This window comes from Aspergillus fischeri, genomic scaffold, assembly GCF_000149645.3.
Source record: "Aspergillus fischeri NRRL 181 1099437636249 genomic scaffold, whole genome shotgun sequence".
In the NCBI taxonomy this organism is placed as follows: domain Eukaryota; kingdom Fungi; phylum Ascomycota; class Eurotiomycetes; order Eurotiales; family Aspergillaceae; genus Aspergillus; species Aspergillus fischeri.
The window spans coordinates 4,317,950-4,341,270 of record NW_001509770.1 but is presented as its reverse complement, the minus strand read 5'-3'; the positions used below and the strand labels follow the sequence as shown (position 1 = coordinate 4,341,270).

At 47.0% G+C, this 23,321-nt stretch overlaps 6 protein-coding genes across 6 annotated transcripts, besides 7 other annotated features; 4 read left to right on the top strand and 2 right to left on the bottom strand.

Moving 5' to 3' along the window:
* Positions 1–539: 539 nt before the first annotated feature.
* NFIA_022380 (uncharacterized protein) lies at positions 540–1,184 on the top strand (the record flags this gene model as incomplete). The annotated part of the gene is made up of 3 exons (XM_001265423.1): positions 540–611; positions 664–716; positions 773–1,184. 3 exons carry the CDS (start codon positions 540–542, stop codon positions 1,182–1,184), a joined length of 537 nt encoding a protein of 178 aa, XP_001265424.1.
* Positions 1,185–1,719: 535 nt separating this feature from the next.
* abp2 (putative ARS binding protein Abp2) lies at positions 1,720–4,116 on the bottom strand (the record flags this gene model as incomplete). Its single annotated transcript, XM_001265422.1, has 2 exons — positions 1,720–3,414; positions 3,469–4,116. 2 exons carry the CDS (start codon positions 4,114–4,116, stop codon positions 1,720–1,722), a joined length of 2,343 nt encoding a protein of 780 aa, XP_001265423.1.
* Positions 4,117–4,976: 860 nt separating this feature from the next.
* Positions 4,977–7,091, top strand: NFIA_022360 (uncharacterized protein; the record flags this gene model as incomplete). Its single annotated transcript, XM_001265421.1, has 1 exon — positions 4,977–7,091. The coding sequence occupies one exon, from the start codon at positions 4,977–4,979 to the stop codon at positions 7,089–7,091; it is 2,115 nt and encodes a 704-aa protein (XP_001265422.1).
* A 546-nt stretch (positions 7,092–7,637) lies between these two features.
* On the bottom strand, positions 7,638–8,017 carry NFIA_022350 (CVNH domain-containing protein; the record flags this gene model as incomplete). The annotated part of the gene is made up of 2 exons (XM_001265420.1): positions 7,638–7,825; positions 7,885–8,017. 2 exons carry the CDS (start codon positions 8,015–8,017, stop codon positions 7,638–7,640), a joined length of 321 nt encoding a protein of 106 aa, XP_001265421.1.
* Positions 8,018–9,028: 1,011 nt separating this feature from the next.
* Positions 9,029–9,065: a microsatellite.
* Positions 9,030–9,065: a microsatellite.
* Positions 9,066–13,902: 4,837 nt separating this feature from the next.
* Positions 13,903–17,454, top strand: NFIA_022340 (Ankyrin repeat protein; the record flags this gene model as incomplete). Its single annotated transcript, XM_001265419.1, has 2 exons — positions 13,903–14,878; positions 15,215–17,454. The coding sequence occupies 2 exons, from the start codon at positions 13,903–13,905 to the stop codon at positions 17,452–17,454; spliced, it is 3,216 nt and encodes a 1,071-aa protein (XP_001265420.1).
* Positions 16,710–17,386: a microsatellite.
* Positions 16,712–17,405: a microsatellite.
* Positions 17,455–21,494: 4,040 nt separating the features above from the next.
* Positions 21,495–21,579: a microsatellite.
* Positions 21,509–21,618: a microsatellite.
* Positions 21,509–21,673: a microsatellite.
* Positions 21,674–22,350: 677 nt separating this feature from the next.
* NFIA_022330 (uncharacterized protein) lies at positions 22,351–22,814 on the top strand (the record flags this gene model as incomplete). The annotated part of the gene is made up of 3 exons (XM_001265418.1): positions 22,351–22,386; positions 22,436–22,508; positions 22,585–22,814. The coding sequence occupies 3 exons, from the start codon at positions 22,351–22,353 to the stop codon at positions 22,812–22,814; spliced, it is 339 nt and encodes a 112-aa protein (XP_001265419.1).
* Between the last annotated feature and the right edge of the window lie 507 nt (positions 22,815–23,321).

The window sequence follows — 23,321 nt, the reverse complement described above, 5'->3', positions numbered from 1 at the left end:
CATGTTAGAAAACAATGACAGCTCATTTATGACTGTTCGATAGCATATGAAGAATCTGTAAAGAGCTCATCCAAGACCTGTCGCTAATCAATACACCCTCGATAGAGGCATCACACAGACGCGAGTCCAACTTGAAAACAATAGACTCTTCCGGGTATACATCCCCTACTTCAATACTTATTTACCATAGCATAGAAACACTTGGGAAGCAAGTCGCTTTGTCTCCTGACTGTTTCAGAAGCTCAGAATAAGTGACCTGGCCTACTTCACCTATTCACTCATCTCCGGCATCACGCCTCCTTGACCATCTCGTTATCCTTTCGGGCCCTATGTCGATCTGCCTTTCATAACACCTCTCACTCACCTCTGACGATCTTCGAATCCTCGAGGTCACTCCCTCTAGCTCCTCGCTCTATTTATTCTCTCTACAGACTCCTCCTCTCGACAACTTCCCCACCTCTCTCCATATACCATCCGAACTAGAACACCATACCTACACCTACCATCCAAACACCAACCCATCGGACCCAACAATCAAAATGGCACCCGCAAACCCCGACGAAACAGTCCAATTCCTCTTAAGCTGCATCCGCTACTCAAACAGCGGCAAGGTAAGCCCAGTTCCCCTCACCTCGGTACCCCAACCTCCTAACCAGATCCTAGGTCGACTTCAACGAAGTCGCCAAAGCATGCAACATCGTCAGCAGAGGAGCTGCGTACGTGACAGTCACTTCCCAAAGAGTTCCCACCCCCAGAACTAACCATCCACCAGCGCAAAACGCTACGAATGCTTGCTCAAGGCCTACAACGAAGCAGCGAACACGGGCACAACCACCACCGAATCCGAACTCAACACAGCAGCAGCTTCTCCAGACTCTTCCCCCAAGAAACCCAAACCTGCCAATGCTGGTCCTCCTAAGAAGTCCAAAGCAAAGGAGGCGGGCGAGAGTTCGAATTCGAGTTCACCCGCGAAGCGCAAGCCTGCAGGGGAGAGTAGCAAGGTCAGAGCCAAGAAAGCCCGGGTGTTGAAGGAGAGTGTCCTTGAGAGCGCACACAGAATGATTGAGCAGAGATTGAGCCCTGTGAAGGAGGAAGAGGTGTCCGATGCTGAAGAGGAGAAGGCTCAAGGCGTTGACGCTGATACGACTGCTGTCGATGGTAAGACGCTGTTTGACCAGTTTTGAACCTCCGAGGGCGACGGTCGTGGTGTGATCAAGGAGACTGAGGAGGTAGCTTGATTCTCTGGTTTTCGCCGCGTGTTGCTGTTGCAGAATGATTTCTTGTTACGCGATTTGGAGGCTGGACATTTGGTTTCTTCTATTGGCCTCTCGATTAGTTGACTTGCAAGTTGGTATTTCGCATTAAGTCATATTTCATGGTGCGAGCAGTTCTCAAAGATCATCGAGGAAATACGAAGCACTATTTATGCTTTCATATGTTCTACGCCGAGTTGAAAAGTTTCGTGTCATATCTTTAAGCGTATCATTTGCACAAGGGGTATCTAAAACACAAATCAAACTTCAAAACCCAGCGTCACAAGATCGCGACTACTGTAGATGACACCCATAACATGTCAAAGTATCGACTTGGAAACAAAGGCCAGGTGGCATCAAAAGGTGAAAACCAAGGGTATCATTAAGTGTTCAGATGTCATATGCAGACGAATTAACATCGCGCTGGCGCAAGCCGACTCAGAATAGGGCAAGCCCGTCGGCGTATTTATATGTCTGCCATCACAGACTCGAGAATCTTGCGTTTGTATTGGGACAGCGACCGCTCCCGTTTCTGCATCTGTGCTCGCAATTTCATGTAACGTTGTTTCCATGTCATTTCAGACGCGGTGCTTTCTGCACCATCGATTTCGTATTCCGCATCGGTCATACTGTCAAGTTCAATAACGCTGTTGTCCATATCCTCCGTCATTCGTGACGATCCCTCAGGTTTACCGACATCTATATTCGAGATGCCGGTATCACTGTAGACGACCTTTGTGGAGAACTGAGAACCGTGTCTGTATTCATGGGAAATCGTATAGATAAAATTGGACGACGTCCTATCGGCCGCCATCGATGGACCTTCCCCAGCAGCTATGGGCACTCTTTCAACATTCACCGTCATGGAGCTCGGGACGGGGTTGGTAAAGCCAAAATGCGCTCCAAGCCCGAGGTAAAGAGCTGACGCAAGAGCCGACAGCCCCGAGGGAAGTCGTATGTAGTTAGCACTCAAACGCCTCAGGATGGAGAATGCCAAGGCACGAGCCTCCTCAGCGCTCAGAGGTACTGCTCTGCCTGTGAGCTTCGCGCGGAGTAGCTCGTCCGAGAGGACACGGGCAACATCTTCAAGGCTAATGTCCAAGGTCGCGTTGTTATCAGACAGAGAATTGGTATTCGTATGCGGCATGACATTCTGTGCAGTACTTCCGCCGAAAAAGTCACTTGAATGAGCGGTAGAGCCGTTCCGATGACTAGGTTCCACCTTAAGGGAGGCAGACGGAGTACTCATTCCATTGACCATTAGCGTCGGTGGTGTGGCAAGGCGGACAGGTCCGCCTAAGTGTTGTGGAACTTGTAACTGAAGCTTGTTTGGTCTAGCAGTCGCATGAGGGAAAGGAGTGGGCGACTGTTGATACTGGGAGTCTGCGCGAGTCGTGGAATTCTGGTCTACCACAATAGCAGGCGAAGATCTTGACCCCGGACCCTGACTTTGCCTGGAATCAGTCCGACTAGGATTCACCGGAAACGTGGAGAATGGACCAGAGACAACGCCTCTCTGCGGAGGCCTACCCCGAGTCTTCCCTGTGATCGATGCATTGCTGTTAGGCCAGGCAGAAGAAACCGCTGGACCATGCCGCCTCCGAGATCGCGACTTTTCACCAGAGGACGGATCGATCGCCGAGCGTGGCTCTGCCGTTGGCAGAAGAACTTCTGACGGATGATGCCCTCGTGGAATTATCGCTGACTGTGGATATCCAGCAGGCGATGCGTCTCGCTCTAGAGGTCTCCACCGAAGCTCTTGGCCTTGCTGGTTGTCAGTAGATCCATCAGCTGGGAATGACGATGCAGCGGTCATCCATGGATCGTTGTCAGGGAAAGCACTGAATGGGATGGCGCTCTGCGGAAATGTTGCAGACTGATCTGCGAATGAACCCGCCTGCAATACCCCCACAGAAGTATCCAGCTGAGGTCGTTTCGCCGACTTCTCGTTAGCTTGCTCCCTTTCGTCGGCCCGTTTGCGCCCACGTTTCGGTTTCCACTCAGGAACAAGCGCACGCAAGGCAAGGTCTTCTTCTAGCGGTACGCCGTCGCGAGTGTCACTGACCGCGGCGTTAGAGGCCGGAAGCTGGGTGTAGTACGGATGAGGATGGCCAAGGCAGTATTCGAAAAAAGCGTCTACATGCATTGCGCGCATCCAACGCTATTAGGTATTAGCATCTTCGTGACATCTTTGGCCGAGCGCAAATTAACGAACCTTGAGTCGCACCGCATATTGCTGAACCTTTTGCGTACTTTGCTTCTTCTCCGCCGAAGGGGGTTCTACGCCTAGCTCGATTGCCAACTGAATCCATGTTTTCAGCTCCTTATTATCCAGCTTCCGAATAAGCTCCCAGAGGGTGAAGATGCTGAAGCTTTTGCCATCGCTTCTAGGCGGAGATCGGAAAGTCTTTCGAAGCTCGGTGGTGTCTGCAGACATTGGAACGTTTGGGTTACAATAAAGAATGAACGCCACGTAAGCATCGTCGATAGTTTCATCTCTAATATCGCGAGAGGGCAAGCCCCGCGAGACCGCCTGATCCATTGGGTCCCTAGCCTGTCGCTGGCGAACGGTATCATAAACTGGAGGAGACATCGACGGTCCTGAGCGCGTAGCTGACGTCGCAGGCGCAACTGGCCGTAACCCAGTAGGGGAAGATTGCAGACTGCGAGGAGTCGCTTTGCGATGTAGGGGAGGAGACTTTGACGCCCCTAACCGACTGCGGGCGCTCCCTAACGAAGAGCCACTCTGTAACCCTGGCTCCAACGTAGACGAGTATCTCGCATACTGCTGGATAACTACCGGTGTTCCTCCAATGTCATTCGGTTCCGACTGTGGTATCACACTGGTGAAAGAGCTTTCCATTGCAAGTAATCAACAGATTGAGACGAACGGAAACAAGGACTTGTTGGTTCCGAATTCTGAACGCTTGAAGGGGATCTGAGTATGGATAGACAGTCCGGAGTCATTTGCATTGGTAGTAGATCCACCCAAAATGCCAAAGCTCAAATGCGAATAATTGAGCGCTAAATGCTATGATGTCGAATTCTGTAGCTCAGGGACCAGCCCAGATCAAGCGCATAAATATGCTGCCTTATATGTCAACAAGGAGTGAACAATTTACAGATATATACTCAGCATTGATATCGATGAGACGAGGATTTCAAGTCTGGACATGTAAACGCCATCATCCCGACCTGGAACGGGGGGGAAGAGGAGAGATGGAGTGGCTGGACGATTCGCGCCTTAAAAGAGAGGCCGCTGACTGTTTCTATTTCGGGATTCTGCTTGTTACCCGTTTTGGACTAGCATGGTGGCCATCGGGGCGGGGGAGTGGGTGCCTGGGCCTTTTGGCTGCTGTCACATGCACCACTAGGCCACATTTGACCGATTATGGCCTCAGGCATTAAGAATGTGCTGATTTTCTCTTATCGATAAAACCTCTGCAAGGGCGATAATCGAACGGCAACACCGACTGACCTCATCGTTTCCTCTCTTCCTCTCAGCCTCTTGAGGCCATTCCTAGTCCATCTCATTCAATCGTCGCTCATTCAGTTATTTCCACTGTTGATGTCCAGTCTACTAACGCATGATGCTAGCCCCTGCGTCCTCAGTGGTATCTGAACTTCCGGTGTTGAGGAACTGACGGGCAGGTGGGCCATGTATTATCTGCTGCCGTCCCGACCTTCTATCTGAAGTTAGGGCGGATACTACTCTACGCAATCATGTCTTCCTCAATGCGCTCATCCCGTCAGAGGACATCTAGCTTGTCCCGTCCTATTCGCACTAGTCGTACCCGAGTGCAATCATATCTTGAGGATAGCAGTTCAGATGATCGACTGGATGAAGACACAGACTCTGATCAGGAACGATCTAGACGAATGTCTCTTTCGCTGCGTCCACGCAGTTCAAATAGAGCCCCCGTTTCTTATCGCGAGGAATCTACAGATGATGACTTTGAGCGATCTTCTAACGAGGACCCTTCAGCGGTCGTGCCCGTTGAAGCTCCAACTCGATACACCTATCCGTTTCCCCAATCTGCTGGCAATGGCACATCTTCCCGGCCTAAACGCAATCGCACGGTGAAAACCAGGTCCCAGACTAGCAGGTCCAAAAGGCCCCCTGCCAAGAACCGCCTGGAATTGGGTAGACCTCTCAACAAGCGTCCAAAAGTTCAGGCAGATGACATGCTCCCGGTCGGCTCTGGAGTCATACCACCCTGGCACACCCTTCCGTACCACATATTGTTTGACATCTTCTTCCGTGCATCGTTTCCGCTGATGGATGAGAAGACGACAACTAGAAACAGTTCGACGCAATGGCTTGTGAGTGTTGCGCTGTTGTGCCGCGCTTTTCATGAGCCAGCATTGTCAGCCCTCTACCATTCTCCGCCTCTGATACCTATCAAATGCCATGCTTTGCTCAACCTGCTATGTCAGCCGCAGGAGACACTTTCAACCAACTATAGAAATAAGATCCAAGAGTTGCACGTCGACGTGGAGACCCTGTTGCTCCACAAAAGCGGACCAACGCTCGGTTATTTTGAACTCCCTAGGCTTCTCGAAAAGACACCTCAAGTAAAGAAAGTGCGGCTGTATCACAAAGATGACTTCATTGTGGGTCTCGCTCCATGGCAGATACAACGATCTAAATGGGTCTATCCCGAGAGTCTATTCGAATCGATCAATGCGAGCTTGATACACCTGCGCAGCTGGGATTGGAACAGCCGGTTTATGGAAGCGAAGCAACTCATTCCCTTCCTTCTCGGCAAACATTATGACCAGGCGTTCCGGGGCTTGCGCGAGTTACGACTGTTGCATGTCGCTTCAGAAGATATTGATCACGATGGAAGTGCAGAACCATCCAACGAGCGGGAAGTGATCCTCGCTACTGCGATTAAGGAGCTTCCATATCTGCGTCGGCTGGAATTTTCCGAGTGCTCGATTGTCAACGAGCATCTTCTCCTCAATATGCCCTCGGCACTTACGTCCCTCACCATCAACAACTGCGATGAAGTAACCACCTCAAATCTCAGTGCATTTCTCGCTGCTCATGGACAGCATCTTCGAGAACTCAACCTTAGTCACAACAGGCATTTAAGTATGTCATTTGTTGTCGGACTAGCGGAGTATTGCCAGGTTCTTGAAAGGTTCAAGATGGACATATCTATGCATGACTGGTCCAGTTATCACGATGTGGAGCCACATTTCCGCGAGTTGCTTGGCCCCTCTGAGGTGCCAACCTGGCCAGCCACATTGCAAGAGATCGAGCTGATACAATTGCGAAAATGGGATGACATGACAGCTGAGGTATTCTTTACGTCTCTTATCGATTCCGCAAGGGAACTTCGAAACTTACGCCGTTTAATTATCAGCGCCATCTTGAAGATCGGATGGCGTGACCGCGCATCTTTCAGAGAGAAATGGATTGGAAGGATGGAGAGGGTGTTCTTGCGAAGAAGTCCTCCTCCGAACCCTGATCTTCGCAGCCTCCGTAAGGGAACCTCTCAGCTTGAACCAAATGATGCTGCCACTCAGTCTGAAGCACATCATAGCGGCCTGTCGACGCCGTCCAAGCGCAAAAGCGCACGCCTTGCGAAACGCAAGCATTCAGAAACTGAAGATAAAATGGAATCGAGCGCACCAGATCGAGCATCGAATGCTGGCGATGGAGACCTTTTTATCCAAGGCATGTGCGATATTGTCATGGTCAGAATTGACAATTTGCGCCCGACTGAACTGCAATTCAATGAACAAGATTTTCTTGATGACGAGCTTAGTGGTGACGAAGACTGGAATGGTAATGACTTCGACGCTACTGCGGCAGGGCATGCATGGTAATATCAACGTCTTCGGGTTCTTTGCCTTTCGTCTCTACGTTATTTCCCCTTTGTTCTGGTGCTGGATGGTCTCTTTTTCACGCAAGTTCTGATACAGGTGCTTGATTGGTTTGACGGTTGCTCCTTCATCACGTTATTCTACGAGTTGGAGCGCCCTAAGGTGGCGTTCTTGGTAAGGTGTTGGGCTACAGGATTAAAGATGGTTATTATCATGGTCAACGGTATGGGCGCATTAGTGGCATACCCTGGTGCTTCATGTTTCTGAATTTCTTCTCTCTAAAAATGACTGTTCCCCAATACCATGTGCTCTTACTGGAATATGGATATTCTCCAATGAGGAACCACGCCCGCCCCTTACGAAGCTATCTCTGAGGTGGTGGTAGAAGTACCCTACAGCGTCACCTGGATAAACGATTCATAAACTCATATACAGTGTCTTGGACTCGTCATCTTATTAACAATGTACGCAGACTCCGCCGTGACTATTTCAAACCATGTTAGATCTGCGGAACCGGTCTGCGGAACCATGCATGAACTCACTTCTCAATCACTGGAATACGAATTCGCCATTGATATTTTCAATACGCTCAGACAGATTCACGTCAGCACTTTCGAACCCGCCGTCCTGATTTGCCAACTGAGCCCGGAGGACGGGAACCTCGCCGCCTCCTTCGATAGCGAAGTGAACTTCCTCGGCAGAATGAGAGAAGTTGACACCGTCCCATTGAAAGCGACCTGCATCAATAAGTCATCTGGCATTCTGCATCTGGATCATTCATAGAAGGTGGAAGTACCATTGTTGTTTCCGAGGTACTTGTCTAGGTCAATCGAGGCGTCTCGCATTTCACCATCGGCGTTGCGGAGTCGAGCAACGAGAATGTGGCCATCCTCGACACGGATGTCTTCAGCGGTGAGGTGGAAGCTCATTTTGAATGTAAAGATAGTCAAGAATGTCTCTTGGGGGGGATGGCACTGATTGATCTGAAATGAAGATGAGTATCTGTACTCCTCCGCGGGAAACAGCTTCACATTTATACCATCACCGTCCTGAAATGTGGGCCATTGCCCATACAGTTTATAGCACGACGGATCAGCTAACCACCTGGCCTTGCCCTATTTGTTCCCATATCGCGCAATTTTCGACTCTAGTGGGCACCACTCTGGCAGCTGCGACATTGAGCAGCGAACAGCGTCCCGGGCTCAGTGCGGACGTATCCCCTTTTGGCCTGAGCTGCGAGAATCTTAGGCAACAGTATTTCACCACCAGCCACAATTGTAATGCAGCATGCAGTCACCGCCATATTGGAGCTGAGGTTGTCTCCACTTGTGTGCTGCTATCGAGGCGCTTGGCGGCCACTTGAGCGGTGGACCCTGAGGGGTATTCATTCTGTCAGAATGAGACCCCGCTCTTCTGACTTTTCCCTACGAAAATCAGTAGGTGAGGCAGGAGTACGGATAGTCCCATCATGGCAATGTGCTGTATGCATGTCGTTTATGAGGTTATGCTGTTGTAGTTCCCTCTTCGCCGTCGCATATCGTCGTGTCGACTGTTGCGCGCAGCAAATCAAAACAGAATGAGGAGCTGGGTGTAGGTAACGTCTGCAGGGCCGATGTAGCTGCCGACTGTTAATTTATTGACTCCACAGCGGATTCTCACGACTTACAGGGATAAAGTATGCAGCGGTGGTAGAAGGAATGGTAATATGGCTCCTTCCGTGTGCCTGTCACTGAAGCAAATGGTCAACTCCGAAACACTTCCAGAGAAATGAGGGGTACGGAGGGGTACGCGCGATAAGGGATGAACAATACTGTCGACAATATCTTTGGCTACCACTGCATTCGATCTTCTGCATCACTTTATCAGTGCTATGTAACGGTGTTGTTCGTCCGCTCATGGTCTAGGCACGGGGTGAGATATCGCTGGATATCCAAATCATCGAGAAAGAGAGAGAGAGAGAGAGAGAGAGAGAGAGAGCAGGAAGACTAAAAATTCCCAATACCCAGGCATTTGCTGTAAAATGTTGTTGGTGACTCGAGAGACCCGAGGTCTCAGAAGTCGATTCAAGACATGAATCCAAAAGGCAGAGTATTGCAAGACTTTGTGCTGTGGTGAAGCTGACAAGGTATCAATCACTATAAGGTTTTCCAATGAGCAGGTCAGGTCCAAGTCGGAAACTCCTATAAAAATTGTTCTATTGTACATGGCTACCCTAGGAATGATAGGCGCGGTGTCTTCGGTGCTTCCCGATACTCGCAGCTGACTTCCAGCGATGGGTGAGTTCATATATGAACCTCTTGCAGAAGAATCCTACCACATACGACCATAGGGTGTGGAAAACAGGGCTTCCCGTCCGCTCAGCTGTACTTAAGCCACATGTAGAACGTGGTCAATCCCCAGAAAGCCCTTTTGCCTCTAAAGCAGCGGCGTGATGCTTTTAGTATAAGTGCTGGTGATATGGGTGAGGACCCATCACCCCTGGTGATGATGGCTCACTGGTGGTAACAAGGGCTCCAGGGGGGTGATGAAGGCGAACTCAGCAGTTGACCGCAGAAGAAAATAATAATTAAGCTGCTTTTAATAGGCTCTTCCCCTGCAGTTTGAAGAGATGCACTGATTGTCACTGAATCTATATAAAGTATTAATCCTCTCAGCTTCCACCCCTTTGATTGCATGTGACATCATATGACCATGGCTTCCAAGGATGCTAAGTTATAAAAACTACTAGAGGAGCACCTGAGGCTGGCAGAGTCATGTAGCTTTACTCTTGAATACCAAAATGAGTAAGAGAAGAAAGAGAATATTATAAGTTTCCCAAGGCTAGCACCGGCAACTTGTGAAAAATATGATTAAGTAGCACTCCAATAGGCTTTATAAGTATCCATCCTAGTTAAGCTAGCAAGGCAACTCTTAACACTTTTTCTTTAGATGGAGACTTTCTCGCAAGGAGACTGGAACAAAAAACTTCTCTAAGGATGAATTAGATCCCTCTCCGTAAATTCTAAAGCTTTTTGTGGAGTTTTACATCACTACCTAAAAAAGCATGTACCCTCGCAGAAGACAGCATGCTGTTTTTTTACCAGCTTCACCTCAAGATGGGAGTGTGAGACGTCCAGGAGTCTCCCTATGGAAGTAAAGAAAGATATCCTTAATATATGTGATCTAAGCACATCTGTTGTCATAATTAATGCTAATATAGTTCTGCTTAGTTCATATAAAATGATCTAATAAGTAAGTATGCCCTTCCAACAGAACCAAGGACACACTTCCTAGTTACAGCCAAGGATATTGAATACCTGCTTCGCAATTTATTTGGGGATGATACACATGATTATGTGCATGAACGGGCATAAGTCCAAACTGGAAGTGTGCTTGCTCTCTTTGCAGGTTCAGGGTCCAGAGCTAGCGTAATTATAGAATCAAGTTCTTATTAAAATATAAATAAGTGCCTCTACTACAAGGTTAGTGCTTGCAATGTCTGCTCTAAGGTTTGGTTCTCTGACTCTTATACAAAGCATCTCTTATTCCATATAAAATGGAGCAATCAGGCTGGGATAGTGAAGAGATGGGTGACAATTAATCCTTAATTCCTTAAAGGATGGCGCTACCGGGATGATGTAATTTTGTAGGCTGTTTCCCTTCTTTTATTCCCTATGCAACCCTGCTCTCAAGACTACTGTCATTTAATTAGGGGCTTACTGTGCTACTAGGCCAAAAACTTGGTTCAGGGAACAACCAATTCTTATAATAAATTTTGTTTTTTAGGTCATCATCCACAGCATTGCAGATCGTGTGTTTAAGGGCATATCCTCTGTCAAGGAGTTACTGGCCTAAAGACCTCCGGAGGGCAGAGAATCATGGACTCTGCAGTGGACTAAGACTGCTAGAGAGCTCCCCTTTTTCTGAATGATCACTCCAAACGGACCAAAAGCAGACAAAGGACTGACATTCTCCTGGTTGAGACATAGTTTCACAAGTCTAGCGCAAAGAGATGGATTCGAGGACCAATTACGCGTCCACGGAATCAGAGCAGAGCTCGCAAACAGGGTAGATTGTAAGCTGACGCCGCCCACTACATTTTTTTACCTCCCCTTTGCTTTCTGATTTCCCCCACCTTTGCATAGATGTCTGTCCAGTGCTGATTAATTATATAGCTAAAGCCTCAGAAGCTACACGTAGCCAAGTGCTTGACCATCAAGACCACAACACATTCCTCAAATATCAGGCTCAGCTCAAGGCATTGGATATGCAGGCTTTGATGTATGGTATGGAACCAGATTATGAGTGTTGAGACATGGAATAGAGCATGGCGCATCGTCATGATCTGAATGTCCCTCTTCGCCTCGACGCCGCGACACTATTCGAGTTCGAACACGACGAGGAAATCGTCGGCCTAAATGCAAGGATCGCCGACCTTTCGCGAAGGATTGCAGGTCAGCCCAGCATTCATAAATCACTGGCGGAAGAATGATCTAGGCTGTACACATAGAAAGCAAAAAAGCTTCAGGCAAAGTAATCTAAGTATATTTCACAGTGGTGGAAAGAATGCTACAAAGGATACATCTCTGGAAAGGGATTCACTGAACATGATACGACAAACCTATTCAAGATCTACGCCAAATATATCCCGACTAGAACTCGCCTGCGCGAAAACCTGTTCAAAGAGGTACCTATTGATAGTGAGGTGGGAAGATAATGCCTTCAGGACATGGTTAGTCTCTGTACATCAACTGAGAGAGTTGTGTACTATCCTGGGTTAACCCCTGTTGATGGGCAATGTCCGGTCTGCCAAAAACCTATAGAAAGGTTTGCACCCCACTTTACTTTAAAGGCTATAGGGACTGACAAGTTACTAGTGTTGCCCGGCAACTGCAAGATCGTGCAAAGTATATTCTATAATGCCAGAGGAAGGCATTAAATGCGGCTCCTTACTAACAGTGCTATAAGAATAGCAAGAGAGCTCACTACTGTGTCCAAAGAAACTTCATGCAGTTCTGCTACTTATGTGCGCAGCTGTCATACAGCGAAGAAGACTGGAATTAGCACTGTGGTCTTTATTTAGCTAATCTAAAACCCCGGTGTGGGCTGCTGATGTTCTGCTACACCCTTGTAGCTCCTGGTTTCTGCCCCTTCTGTCTAGGGGACGGCAACAAGAGACCAGATGAGCATTTCAAGCAATGGCTGAACAAGGCCATGCTCTTGAATTATATTGATGGGCATCTCTCCCAGCTGCTGTCGGGAAACCTAGTTACTTGCCCTCATCCCTGTTGCTCTGGGAAGGAGTATGGCAGCATCCTAGACTTTTGGTGTCACCTTTTTGATGTGCACTCCATCGAGGAACCTTGCTCTAATTGCGTGATAAGGAAAAGGCATTGGAGTTTGGAGCCTGAAGAGTCAAAGACTGTCCCGGAGGAGCAGCCGGTTGAGGAAGGGAAAAGAAGAAAATTAGTCTAAGTGCCATTGTTGGTTTGAAACGTCAGGTTGCTATATCTAAAGTATATCTTGGATGAATCCATCTACTATGAACGCCCTGGATTGTAGCCACGCATGTAGAGTTCTGCCCAGTCATCGACATTCATAGCCTGTCTGGGAGACCAAAAATTTGGTCTTAGTTGTTCCAGCGTTTGCTAGCATCTGACAGTCTTTTCTGACAACACTCCGTTCTCCGCTCAATCCAAGTCGTACGTCTTTGCAAGGTGTTGAGGGGATCCATTGGTTAACTTCAGACCCTCAACGGTAGATCAGTGGTTGTTGACTAATGTAGACGAGATGCCTGTTAACGCATAAGTGACATTCATGAGGTCAGCGCTAAATGTACTTTTGTCGCTAGCAGAAAGAACCATCAGGCAATGGAGCTCTCTGGTCAGCTTATTGCAAACGCAGGTCGAAGCATACCTGGGCTCCTCAGGAACGCCTGGCTTGGTCACTGCTGCAGATTCGACAATGCAAAATGCTCCAGAGAAGTGCCGGCATGCGTGCTCGGATTGCCTGCAGAAAGGCATGGGGACAAAAAGCGCTTCTCCGGCTCACCTAATCTGAAGAGCTCCAAAGACAAGCTCAAGACTTTCTGAAATGCAACTTTTTGAGTCCGCAAATGGGGGGGTTAGAAGGCAATCACTTTTCATAATGACTTCGCTTCCTGGTTTTCTTCTTCTTCGTTCCGAAGCTTAGTATTAGCATCCAATGCTACCTTATGTTTCTCGCGAATGAGCTGCGTGGATACCTATCATCGTATCTGAAGACCTGTCAACCCCTGTCAGTGCTTTGATTTTGAATTGATTCGCTGCACTGTAACCGCTCTCAACAGCGAATAAGATGTGCACTGGGATGAAACTGCTCTGCGACAGTAAGCCACGTGGCAAGGTCCGGTGATTGAGCTTTCAAGGCCTTCCGTGTGACATGATCGCCACGAAGATACAAGCTCGGATTGCCAGCTTAGTCTAGGGCATCTGAAATTTCCACTTTATCTAAGATCGGCATACCGTATCCCGGTTCTTTGCGAAATCAAAGGAGGAATCGGGCACATACAGATCCCATTGGGCAAATATAAAATGCTAAAATGGATTCTATTTAGCAGCTGACAAGGAAGCAAGGCAGTCTCAGTGCGGCCAATAATATTTCGTCTTTTACTGCCCAGTGTATGCCTCGTTCGCAGCACAAGGCTGAGCTTTAGTGGTTAATATTATGCTCTCCAGTCCTCTTCAGCAACGTCAGATTTAACAGCCTGCCCTTCAATTTTTCTATGAACATTTGTCTTTGGTCGTCAACGCCAGATCAGAGCAGAAATTCGTCTTGGTCGTACCACATAACAACCATGCCTTGTCCTGCACGAGAGGAATTTAAGATCGGCTGGATCTGTGCCCTACCTATTGAGGCGGCCGCAGCCAAAGACATGCTTGATGAAGACTTTGGACTATTTGAAGAGCAAGATGCTACAGATACAAACTCATATAGATTGGGTCGAATTGGGAAACACCATGTCGTGATCGCCTGCCTGCCCGGTGGACAATATGGAGCCTGCGCAGCTACAACAGTCGCAAACAACATGGTCCGTACGTTCTCAAAATCGTTACGGATCGGTCTGATGGTCGGTGTTGGAGGAGGCATCCCATCGACAGATCATGATATACGGCTTGGTGATATAGTGATTAGCTGCCCGACCGGCAGTTGTGGAGGCGTGGTTCAATATGATATGGGCAAGGTCACTGCGGACGGTGTATTTTGCCGAACTGGCTTTTTGAACAGTCCTCCCAGACCACTGTTAACAGCAGTTAACAATATGAGGGCTGCTGAGCTAACTGATGATCCCCGCTACCCAGAATATCTTCAAAGAGCGATCAGTAGGACCGGACGGACGCAGGCAAACTTTGGCCGACCCAGCTCGCAAAGTGATCGATTGTTCAAAACGGAGCATGAACATCCTGCTACTGGGAAGAACTGTGATAGATGTCCAAGAGAATGGGAAGAGACTAGACATGAACGGGACGGTCAGGATCCGCTGCTACACTATGGTATTATTGCTTCGGGGAATTCAGTTATCAAAAACGGTTGCACAAGAGAACAGCTTTGTTTGCAACTTGGGGCACTGTGTTTTGAGATGGAGGCAGCAGGCTTGATGTTAGACTTCCCTTGCATTGTTATCCGTGGCATCTGCGATTACTCTGATTCACACAAGAACAAGCAGTGGCAAGGTTACGCTGCCATGGCAGCGGCAGCATATGCGAAAGAGTTGCTGGAATATGTCCCCCAGGGTCAAGTCTTGCAAGAGAATCTTGCAGTAGATGTATGCGGTAAGTAATACGCAGATTAGCCTAATATTAAGAAGAGCATGTGGTTTACTTATCACTGTATAGGCTCCATAGAAAATTTAACTCAAGAAGTCAAAGGCACAAATCAATGACTGGATATAGCGTACAACCAACAGGAACGGCACTATCGTGAACAAACAGCTAGAGTCTTGACCGATCAACAACGAAAGTGTCATCAAGAATTCAAGATATGTAACTACGAGCAGCATAAAGACATCAATCCAGGTCGTGTCCCAGGGACATGTCGATGGGTTTTACAGAATCCACAATATCGTCGTTGGTGGAAGAGTTGCTGCAATGATCTTCTATGGATATCAGCCGACCCTGGCTGTGGAAAATCTGTTCTGGCCAAATCACTTATTGACGATGACTTCAAAGCATTGAGTCCAACAGTGTCGCTCTGCTACTTTTTCTTCAAGGACAATGATGAGCAGAACAATCTTGCTACAGCATTATGTGCCATACTTCACCAGCTCTTTAGCCAACAGCCAAATCTCCTGCAGTATGCGGTGCCATCCTGGAAGAGGAATGGGAGCAAACTCCAGCAAGAGGCTGGTGAACTTTGGCGTATCTTTATAGCAGCGACATCAGATCCCACATCAGCCGTCACTATATGTGTGCTTGATGCGCTTGATGAATGTCATCCAGATGATCAAAAGCAACTCATCTGGAGACTCAAAGACTTCTACAGTCGCATTGATTCATCGAACTTTGAAAACTGGTTGAAGTTTCTGATAACCAGTCGCCCCTATGATGAGGTCGAGGACAGATTCAAACCTGTCACGGATTTCTTCCCATATATACATCTCAAAGGGGAGGAAGAAAACTATCAAATCCGCGAAGAGGTTAATCTGGTCGTAAGGATCAGAGTGAAGGAGCTGGCTGAAACGGCATTACTATCATCCGATGTACAGCAGCGGCTTGAGCACCAACTTCTTCAGATGGAACACCGCACGTATCTTTGGTTATATCTAGCCATTGATGACCTCCGCACCACATTTAAAGACAGTCTTTGGCCAGCCGAGGAATCAATTCGATTGATACCTCCCTCCGTGGATGCGGCATACGGAAAGATCCTTGCTAGAGTTCCGTCCAACCAAGTCAATACAGTAAAAAAGATTCTTCAGATTATTGTCGGTGCAAGGCGTCCCTTGACAACACAAGAAATGGCTACGGCGTTAGGTATAGCTTTGTACCCAGAGTCGCGGAGTGCAGCAAAAGCTGGAATTGATCCAGTACAATTAGCCAGGAAGATACGACAACTATGTGGTCTGTTTGTGTTTATCAACAATTCAAAAATATACCTTATCCACCAGACTGCCAGAGAGTTCCTTATCGGGAGGGATTTTATCAGAAATCCCAATTCTATGTATGCCTTCAACCAGACAGACGCTGAGCGTCTAATTGCTCGGGTCTGTGTTCGATACCTGTTGATGGAGGACTTGGCAGAAAACGAAGGACAAACAGAAATACATCACCGAAGTCTTCTGGATTACTCAGCAGTACATTGGCCAGATCATATACGAAACATATCCTTGGCACAGCAACAAGAATTTGATGATTTGTTAGATCAATTATACAATAGAGGCAGAACAGGATGGATACTTTGGTTCCCAATATTTTGGCGGGCTGCGATAGGCTTTGGACGGATGCCCAAGATGGATGCAATCCATCTGGCAGCTTTCAATGGGCATACCCGAATGGTCCAGAAGTTGCTCTCTGGCAATGAAAATAATACAAACAAAGCAGATAATACAGGATCAAATGCGTTGATATGGGCCTCACTGAATGGACACACAGGGGTTATTGAGCTTCTATTGCAACACGGAGCTGATGCCAACGCCCAGGGTGGCGAGTATGACAATGCACTGTATGCTGCCTCGTCTAAAGGCCATGACATGATTGTACACATGCTACTGCAACACGGAGCTGATGCCAACGCCCGGGGTGGATACTATGGCAGTGCACTGTACGCTGCCTCATTCAAAGGACATGACGAGATTGTACACATGCTATTGCAACACAGAGCTGATGCCAACGCCCAGGGTGGAGAGTACGGCAATGTACTGCAGGCTGCCTCGTCCAAAGGCCATGGCGAGATTGTACACATGCTATTGCAACACGGAGCTGATGCCAACGCCCAGGATGGACAGTGTGGCAATACACTGTACGCTGCCTCATCTGAAGGACATGATGATATTGTACAGATTCTACTGCAACACGGAGCCGATGTCAACGCCCAGGGTGGACAGTATGGCAGTGCATTGCAGGCTGCCTCATCTGAAGGACATGTTGAGATTGTACAAATGCTATTGCAACACGGAGCTGATGTCAAGGCCCAGGATGGACAGTGTGGCAATACACTGTACGCTGCCTCATCTGAAGGATATGATGATATTGTACAGATTCTACTGCAACATGGAGCCGATGTCAACGCCCAAGGTGGACAGTATGGCAATGCATTGCAGGCTGCCTCATATGAAGGACATGACATCATTGTACAAATGCTTCAAGCAGAAAATCTACGTGCTAAAGACGAAAGACCTCTTGATACATAAAGATGTATCTCACAATCCGCTTCAGTTATGCCTGCCCTTGCGTATACTTGGCGCATGGCTTTCCTTTTCTGTTGCCTGACTATTCCGAGCTCTAGATGGCAACAACGTTTGTTGCTCTGATTGTATACAGTGAAATCCGGCCAGATATCCACCTTTGTATCAACCTTGGCACAAGATATGTTATCCACAATTTACTCATTTAAAGCCGACGGATAATAGGCCTGCTCTTGTGATGAGGTTGAGCTTGGGAATATCCACCCACAAGGAGACCACCTTTTTTTCTCACCATCAAGATTGGTTATGTAAACGGCCCATTGCTTGGGACGATAGACACCTTCTGTAAGTTGTCAATGATGTTCTCTCTTTTCGCTTCCAGTTCCTCTGCATTCATTTCGTACAACAAGTTCCATATCAATATTGTTTAGCTGCTCCAATTCTCCCCTGCAGGGCGGAAGGGTATCCAATTCCTCTTCGAGACAATATGCCAGGTCACCGTAAGATTCACGCAGAACTCGCTTGATCTCAGCTAGTTGTGCGACGGTTGGCAGAGCGGATAGAAAGATGAAGGTAATAAGTCCCTAGAAGGATAAAGGTGGAGAAAGTCGGAGAGTTAAAGGTGTTATTGTGGAATATGATGCAGCCCCTTCAGCGCTAACCCTGAGCCATTCCCTGTGTCCTTGCTTCCTAACCTAGCAAACTATGTGCAGACTACCTATTGTGGAAGGTTATATCGGAGCTGAGAGCCGTGCGGAGCGCAGGTCATTACAATACCCTTGCATCTGCACGATCTTTTGCATTTATAAGCTGCTCAAGTAGAAGTGCAATCTCCCCATGCAGTAACTATTTGCATTTGCTTAGTAATGCTGACTAGAGATGGTCTGGTCGGAGGTCGATGAGCATAAAGTACCATAACTTTGGATCTTTTTTTGGCTAGACCAGCTCGAAAGGCAGTCTAACTTCCCAGCAGAGTATCACGCCAACTGATTGAATCGCCAGGTTTTTCTTCGATAACTTCAAAATCCTTCTTTTTTAGGCAATTCTCACAGCTAGTCTCACACTGATTGCACACTAAGCAGTTAGTACCTCCCTCACTGTCATATGGATCTCAACAACTAGTAATCATTTTCATGGAAACTGTCTCATATTCTTTCTGGGGGGCATCAAACATTGTTTCGCTGAGTAATCTCGACATAATACAGGATGGATTGCTGCTGATATTGAATCAGTAAAGAAAAAGATCTATCATGAAGAGATGCCTTACAGTTCTTTATGGTTGTCTGGGTTGTTTAACTCTCCTGATATAGCTAACAATGCATCTAAGCTGCTCTCTTTTTCTTGTTGGTAAGCTTTGGTTTAAATCTCGGATTCTTCATCGCTAGCTCTGTTATTGCTAGCTCCATTATCACTGATGCATCTTTTGGTACTCGTAGCTGACGGAGAGTCCTCCTTATTTCCCTGCTTCTGCTTCCCAGTTCTTGCGTCAAAAGAATGGATGTACTCCCAAAGATTTGCTATAGGTGGCTGATCGTGCTCGGTCTCTGTATATACAAAAACCAAGGGCAGAGTGTCAATATGGTGTATAATATCCCTTGAGTTGATTAGACCGTGCAAGGTGGCAAAATAATGATTGTTCTTGAATTGGCTAATGAAGTTTCTGAGATGCTTATGCAGCTCCGGGTCCTTACGCAAAAATTTGCAATATTGATGATTCTTGAAGAAGTAGAACACTGTTAAATCATTGTTATGGGATGCGTCCCAGGAGTTCAAAATTTCTTTGGCTCCTTGGCTGTGTGAGATATGTGTGAGTTGATTCAGCGGTGTGATGGAGGTTTCATCTTTAAAACCAGGCGCAATTGGTGCTTGCTGCACAGAGTCCTGAGTCAGATTAGGACTATCTAATGCCATATCGTTTCCTGCGTCAGGATTGCGTTGCGCATATTCATTTCTGTCTTGAGTTTCCGGAGGATGAGGATCGCATGGAGCTGGCGACAAGACGACGGGACTTTCGTCGTGATGAGGAGTTTGCGGGTTAGTTCCTACCCTCCGCCATATAGGATGTGATTGAGAAGGTAATATTTCTCAGCCGAAGAAGCTGAATATGATGTCTTGCAGCACGGCAAACAATGTAGGGTACTTTTTCAGAAGCTGTTCCCCACTATAGACCTGTAGAGCAAATAGGAACTGGTGGTCATTGCAGTGTGATTCTCTCTGTGGTAGTCCGCACCACTTATTTGCCATGAGATCCTCACTGTCAATAGAGAAAGGCGTAATAATAATCTTATATCCATCCCTTTTAGGGAGCTTTAGGAGATCAACAACTTTTTCTGGAGCTTCTTCCTCCCAGTAGGGAGGATAGACATATAACTCCTGAGGACGATGGCCGGTCAAGTATGCTTAAGCACTAGGTTTTATAGTTGAGCTCACACAAAGTGAGTGAATCTGAGGCGAATCAAAGCCTAACTGCGTTGCCAAGATGGCAAGTTGATGAGCTGACTCTAATAGGGTCTCCCTGTATGCATATGCATCGTTAGTATGTTTGGAGCCCAGGAGTCTAACATTAGTCAAGCTTTCTATGAAACAAATTAAGAACAGCCATAGCTGCATGTAGGCAGCAGTAGAGATATTTTCTTGAGACTAGAGCATTGAATGAGACTGGTCGTCAGGTACACTCTCAAAGGCGTTCTCTGTAACCTGAATGGTCCATACATTCCTGGTACCATTAAAACTTCACATAAGAGCATCCCGCAAGTCTTTACAACCAGGTTGAACAAGTCTTTTCAAGGACTTAGCATAAGGCTGTAAGATCAGTGTATCCTGGACTAGTGAGTATAGACTGAGTATTCAGCCTTTCCTGTCTAGAAGGCTACTCAGTAATGCGGCTTGGTGGCTCTCATCTGCCACAGAAGGGAAGAGTTCACCTGTATTCATTAACATGGTGATAAAGTTGGCATCTTCTCTCATCTGGGGCATCTGATTTTCTAATAGACACACAGAAGTGGCATCAACATGCGCAGGTTCGTCCAGGAACAAAGGCGACCAAATATCATAGATGATGTCCAGATAATGACTTATTTCCTGCAATGGTGGTTAGCCATCTTGTTACTTTCCCAGTGCTAGGAAGTTCCTACTGTCAGAGAAGCACACTCCACTAAGCACTTCAGAAAGTTGAAGGGGATATCAGCCTAAAGCCCTGGATAAGAGATTAATCATCTTAAGCTGAGTATAATGCATGGGTATCTCTTCTCTAGCCTCCTCAGGTCTTCCATTGCGCGACTAGGCATCTTTAATTCCCAAAATGCAATTTCTCTTTTGTTACAGTGAGATATCCTGCTATGCTGAAGGTTGCGAAAGATATCCCCTGCACTGAAGTTGTTATCCTTAAGCGCACAGAGGCGGTATTTTAGAGGTTCAGAGAGGCCTCCTTTAGTTAGCTTGCACCTGTATGAACCTTAATGCCATACATACTGTTACTATAGAGATATATCATCCACCAATAGTTGCCAGGGTATAGCACATCCTTTGTAGCCTCTATACAGTGCTTTCCATACAAGCACTGAAGCTTGTAACCATGTGGCAACAGTAATAGAGGTGGCTTAACTACTCCTTTTAATTCCACCTTATTAATCCCTGATTAGAGCATGGCTTACTCTAGAACATCATCACTTATGACAGCTAAGATGTAGTTGCTAGGTTCTAGCTATGCACACTGCTTTAATTAAAAGGTTCTTTTTGATAAATTAATATTTTTATTATCAAAAATTCTTCCTCCAAAGAGCAATAGAGGGAATGATAAGTATTCAAAGGTGACTTTAACATAACCATAAAAGAACTATGCTAGTTCTTTCACACTTTCATCTTGGTTACTATTTATAGCTGTTCTTTTGGATAAGTATGTTTTGAAGGGGAGTGTTAGGGTTAAAATAACCATCCCTGTTAGGCGTTAGGCTTGGCCATTGTTCATTACTATTATTTTTCAAGTTAATACCTTCCAGCTCCCTCTTCCTTTGGACTTCCCTTATTGGAGGACTTCACTCTTGGGTGGTTTTCCCTCCATACTGGTCAGCCCTCCTTACTAGACTCCCCTCCGTACTGGTCTGCCCTCCGTGTTGGTCTTCCCTCCTTACTAGACTTCCCTCTGTACTGGTCTGCCCTCTATACTAGTCTTCTCTCCTTATTAGTCTTCCCTGTGCCACTGGTCCGCCCTTTGTACTGGTCTTCCTTCTTTAGAAACTATCCATAGGGAAGTTCGCCCAGTGAGGCTTGGATTTCTCTTGCTTAATTTATAAAGGGGCGGAATAGGATGGGATTGGTAGGCCAGACTTTACTCTCTTCGACTGCTACCCTATAATTTCTTTAAAGACTAGTATTATTGGGCTATGCGATTACAGAAGATGGAAGAATAGAAAGAGATGGGCATAATTATTCAAATTCTCTGTCTCTGCACTGAAATGGTTTCAGGTAACTCAGTTTAGTTCTACTAAGATATTCTTTTAGGTCTGACAGATTCAGCGAGCAAGCAGAACCAGGACTTAAAGAACATGCCAGAGAAACAAGTACCTAATGACTTGTCAGCTGCTTTCTTCCCCCTGCTTCCGCAGCCACCAATGGATGTATGTAAATAGTGGTCATGCTTATAAGCCTGGATTGAGCCAAAGCCTGTGGCAAGTAAAGACATGTATGTTGTGATAGTCCATAGTTCTATTCTAAGCAGTATAGCTTTCAAGAAAGTCAATACATGACAAGTTACTGTTCTGCCTTGGGAGAAACTCCTAAAGGTCTCAGGTGACTGAAAGATTAAGCTGCTCTTAGCCCTTCAACGAAGCTTTACTTTGATTTAGCCACAACCACACTTTACAAGTCAACTCATTCTCTTGAATTTCCAATACAACCGACATTATGCCTATGACCTGGGACCATGAGGCTGATGCCAAGGTGCGCCTCAGTTTAACACGCTTAAATAACATAAGACTGACAAGAACAGCTTCTCCTCAGAATCTTCGCCACCAGCAACATCAAGCTCGACTACGAAGACCTTGCCAAACATATGGGACCCGGTCAGTACCCACACAAATTGTATCATAGCTACAGGCACTATTAAGAAGCAGAGCTTGTTGACACGAATGAACACAGATTGCACTACCATTGCTATCCAGCGCAGAATCCAACGTCTGAGAACGGATCCTAGGGCTGGCAGCGCTACCAACGGCGACTCCTCTACTCCTGCTACTCCGGAGAAACGCAAACGCGGCCGCCCAAAGAAGGACGCCAACGGTGATGGCGCAGAGAAGGACAATGCCAGTCCTAAGAAAGCTAAGAAGGCTAAGAAAGAGGAGAACGGATCTGCTGTCGACAGCGCTTGAGCTTGGCTGATTTGCTTCTATGTATCAGTTCTCTGGTGATCAGGGTTCCTTTCTTGCTTGTGATTGTGGCGTTGTGTTCTGGTATTGTAGCTGGGGCTTATGGTTATGGGGGCGGACACGGTCTTTACGCGGTGCCTGTGGTGCTGGTCTCTTAGGACAGCCGTTCGGGAATACGGCTTGGGTTTAATTGAAATGTTAAGTTCAGATGCTGCGTCTTTGCTGTCGGTTCTGGACGTAGGCAATAATTGTAAAGGCGTATCTGCCTGTCTGTAAACGCAGCTGGATTGTCCCCTCGTAGCTGGGTTCTATGGCAGGGTCCTTTGCATTCACTGATGCAGTGCTTTAAGGACAACTCGCTTGTGGCCTTATGCGATAATAATCATGGACTGGATTGCGTGCTTGTCACCACCTTAGATACAGGAAGAATAAGTAGACCTTGCTGCCCTCGCAATTTCCAAACCAGCGACCAACTCCCAGGCAACGAAAACCATGAACCATGTCGCCCAA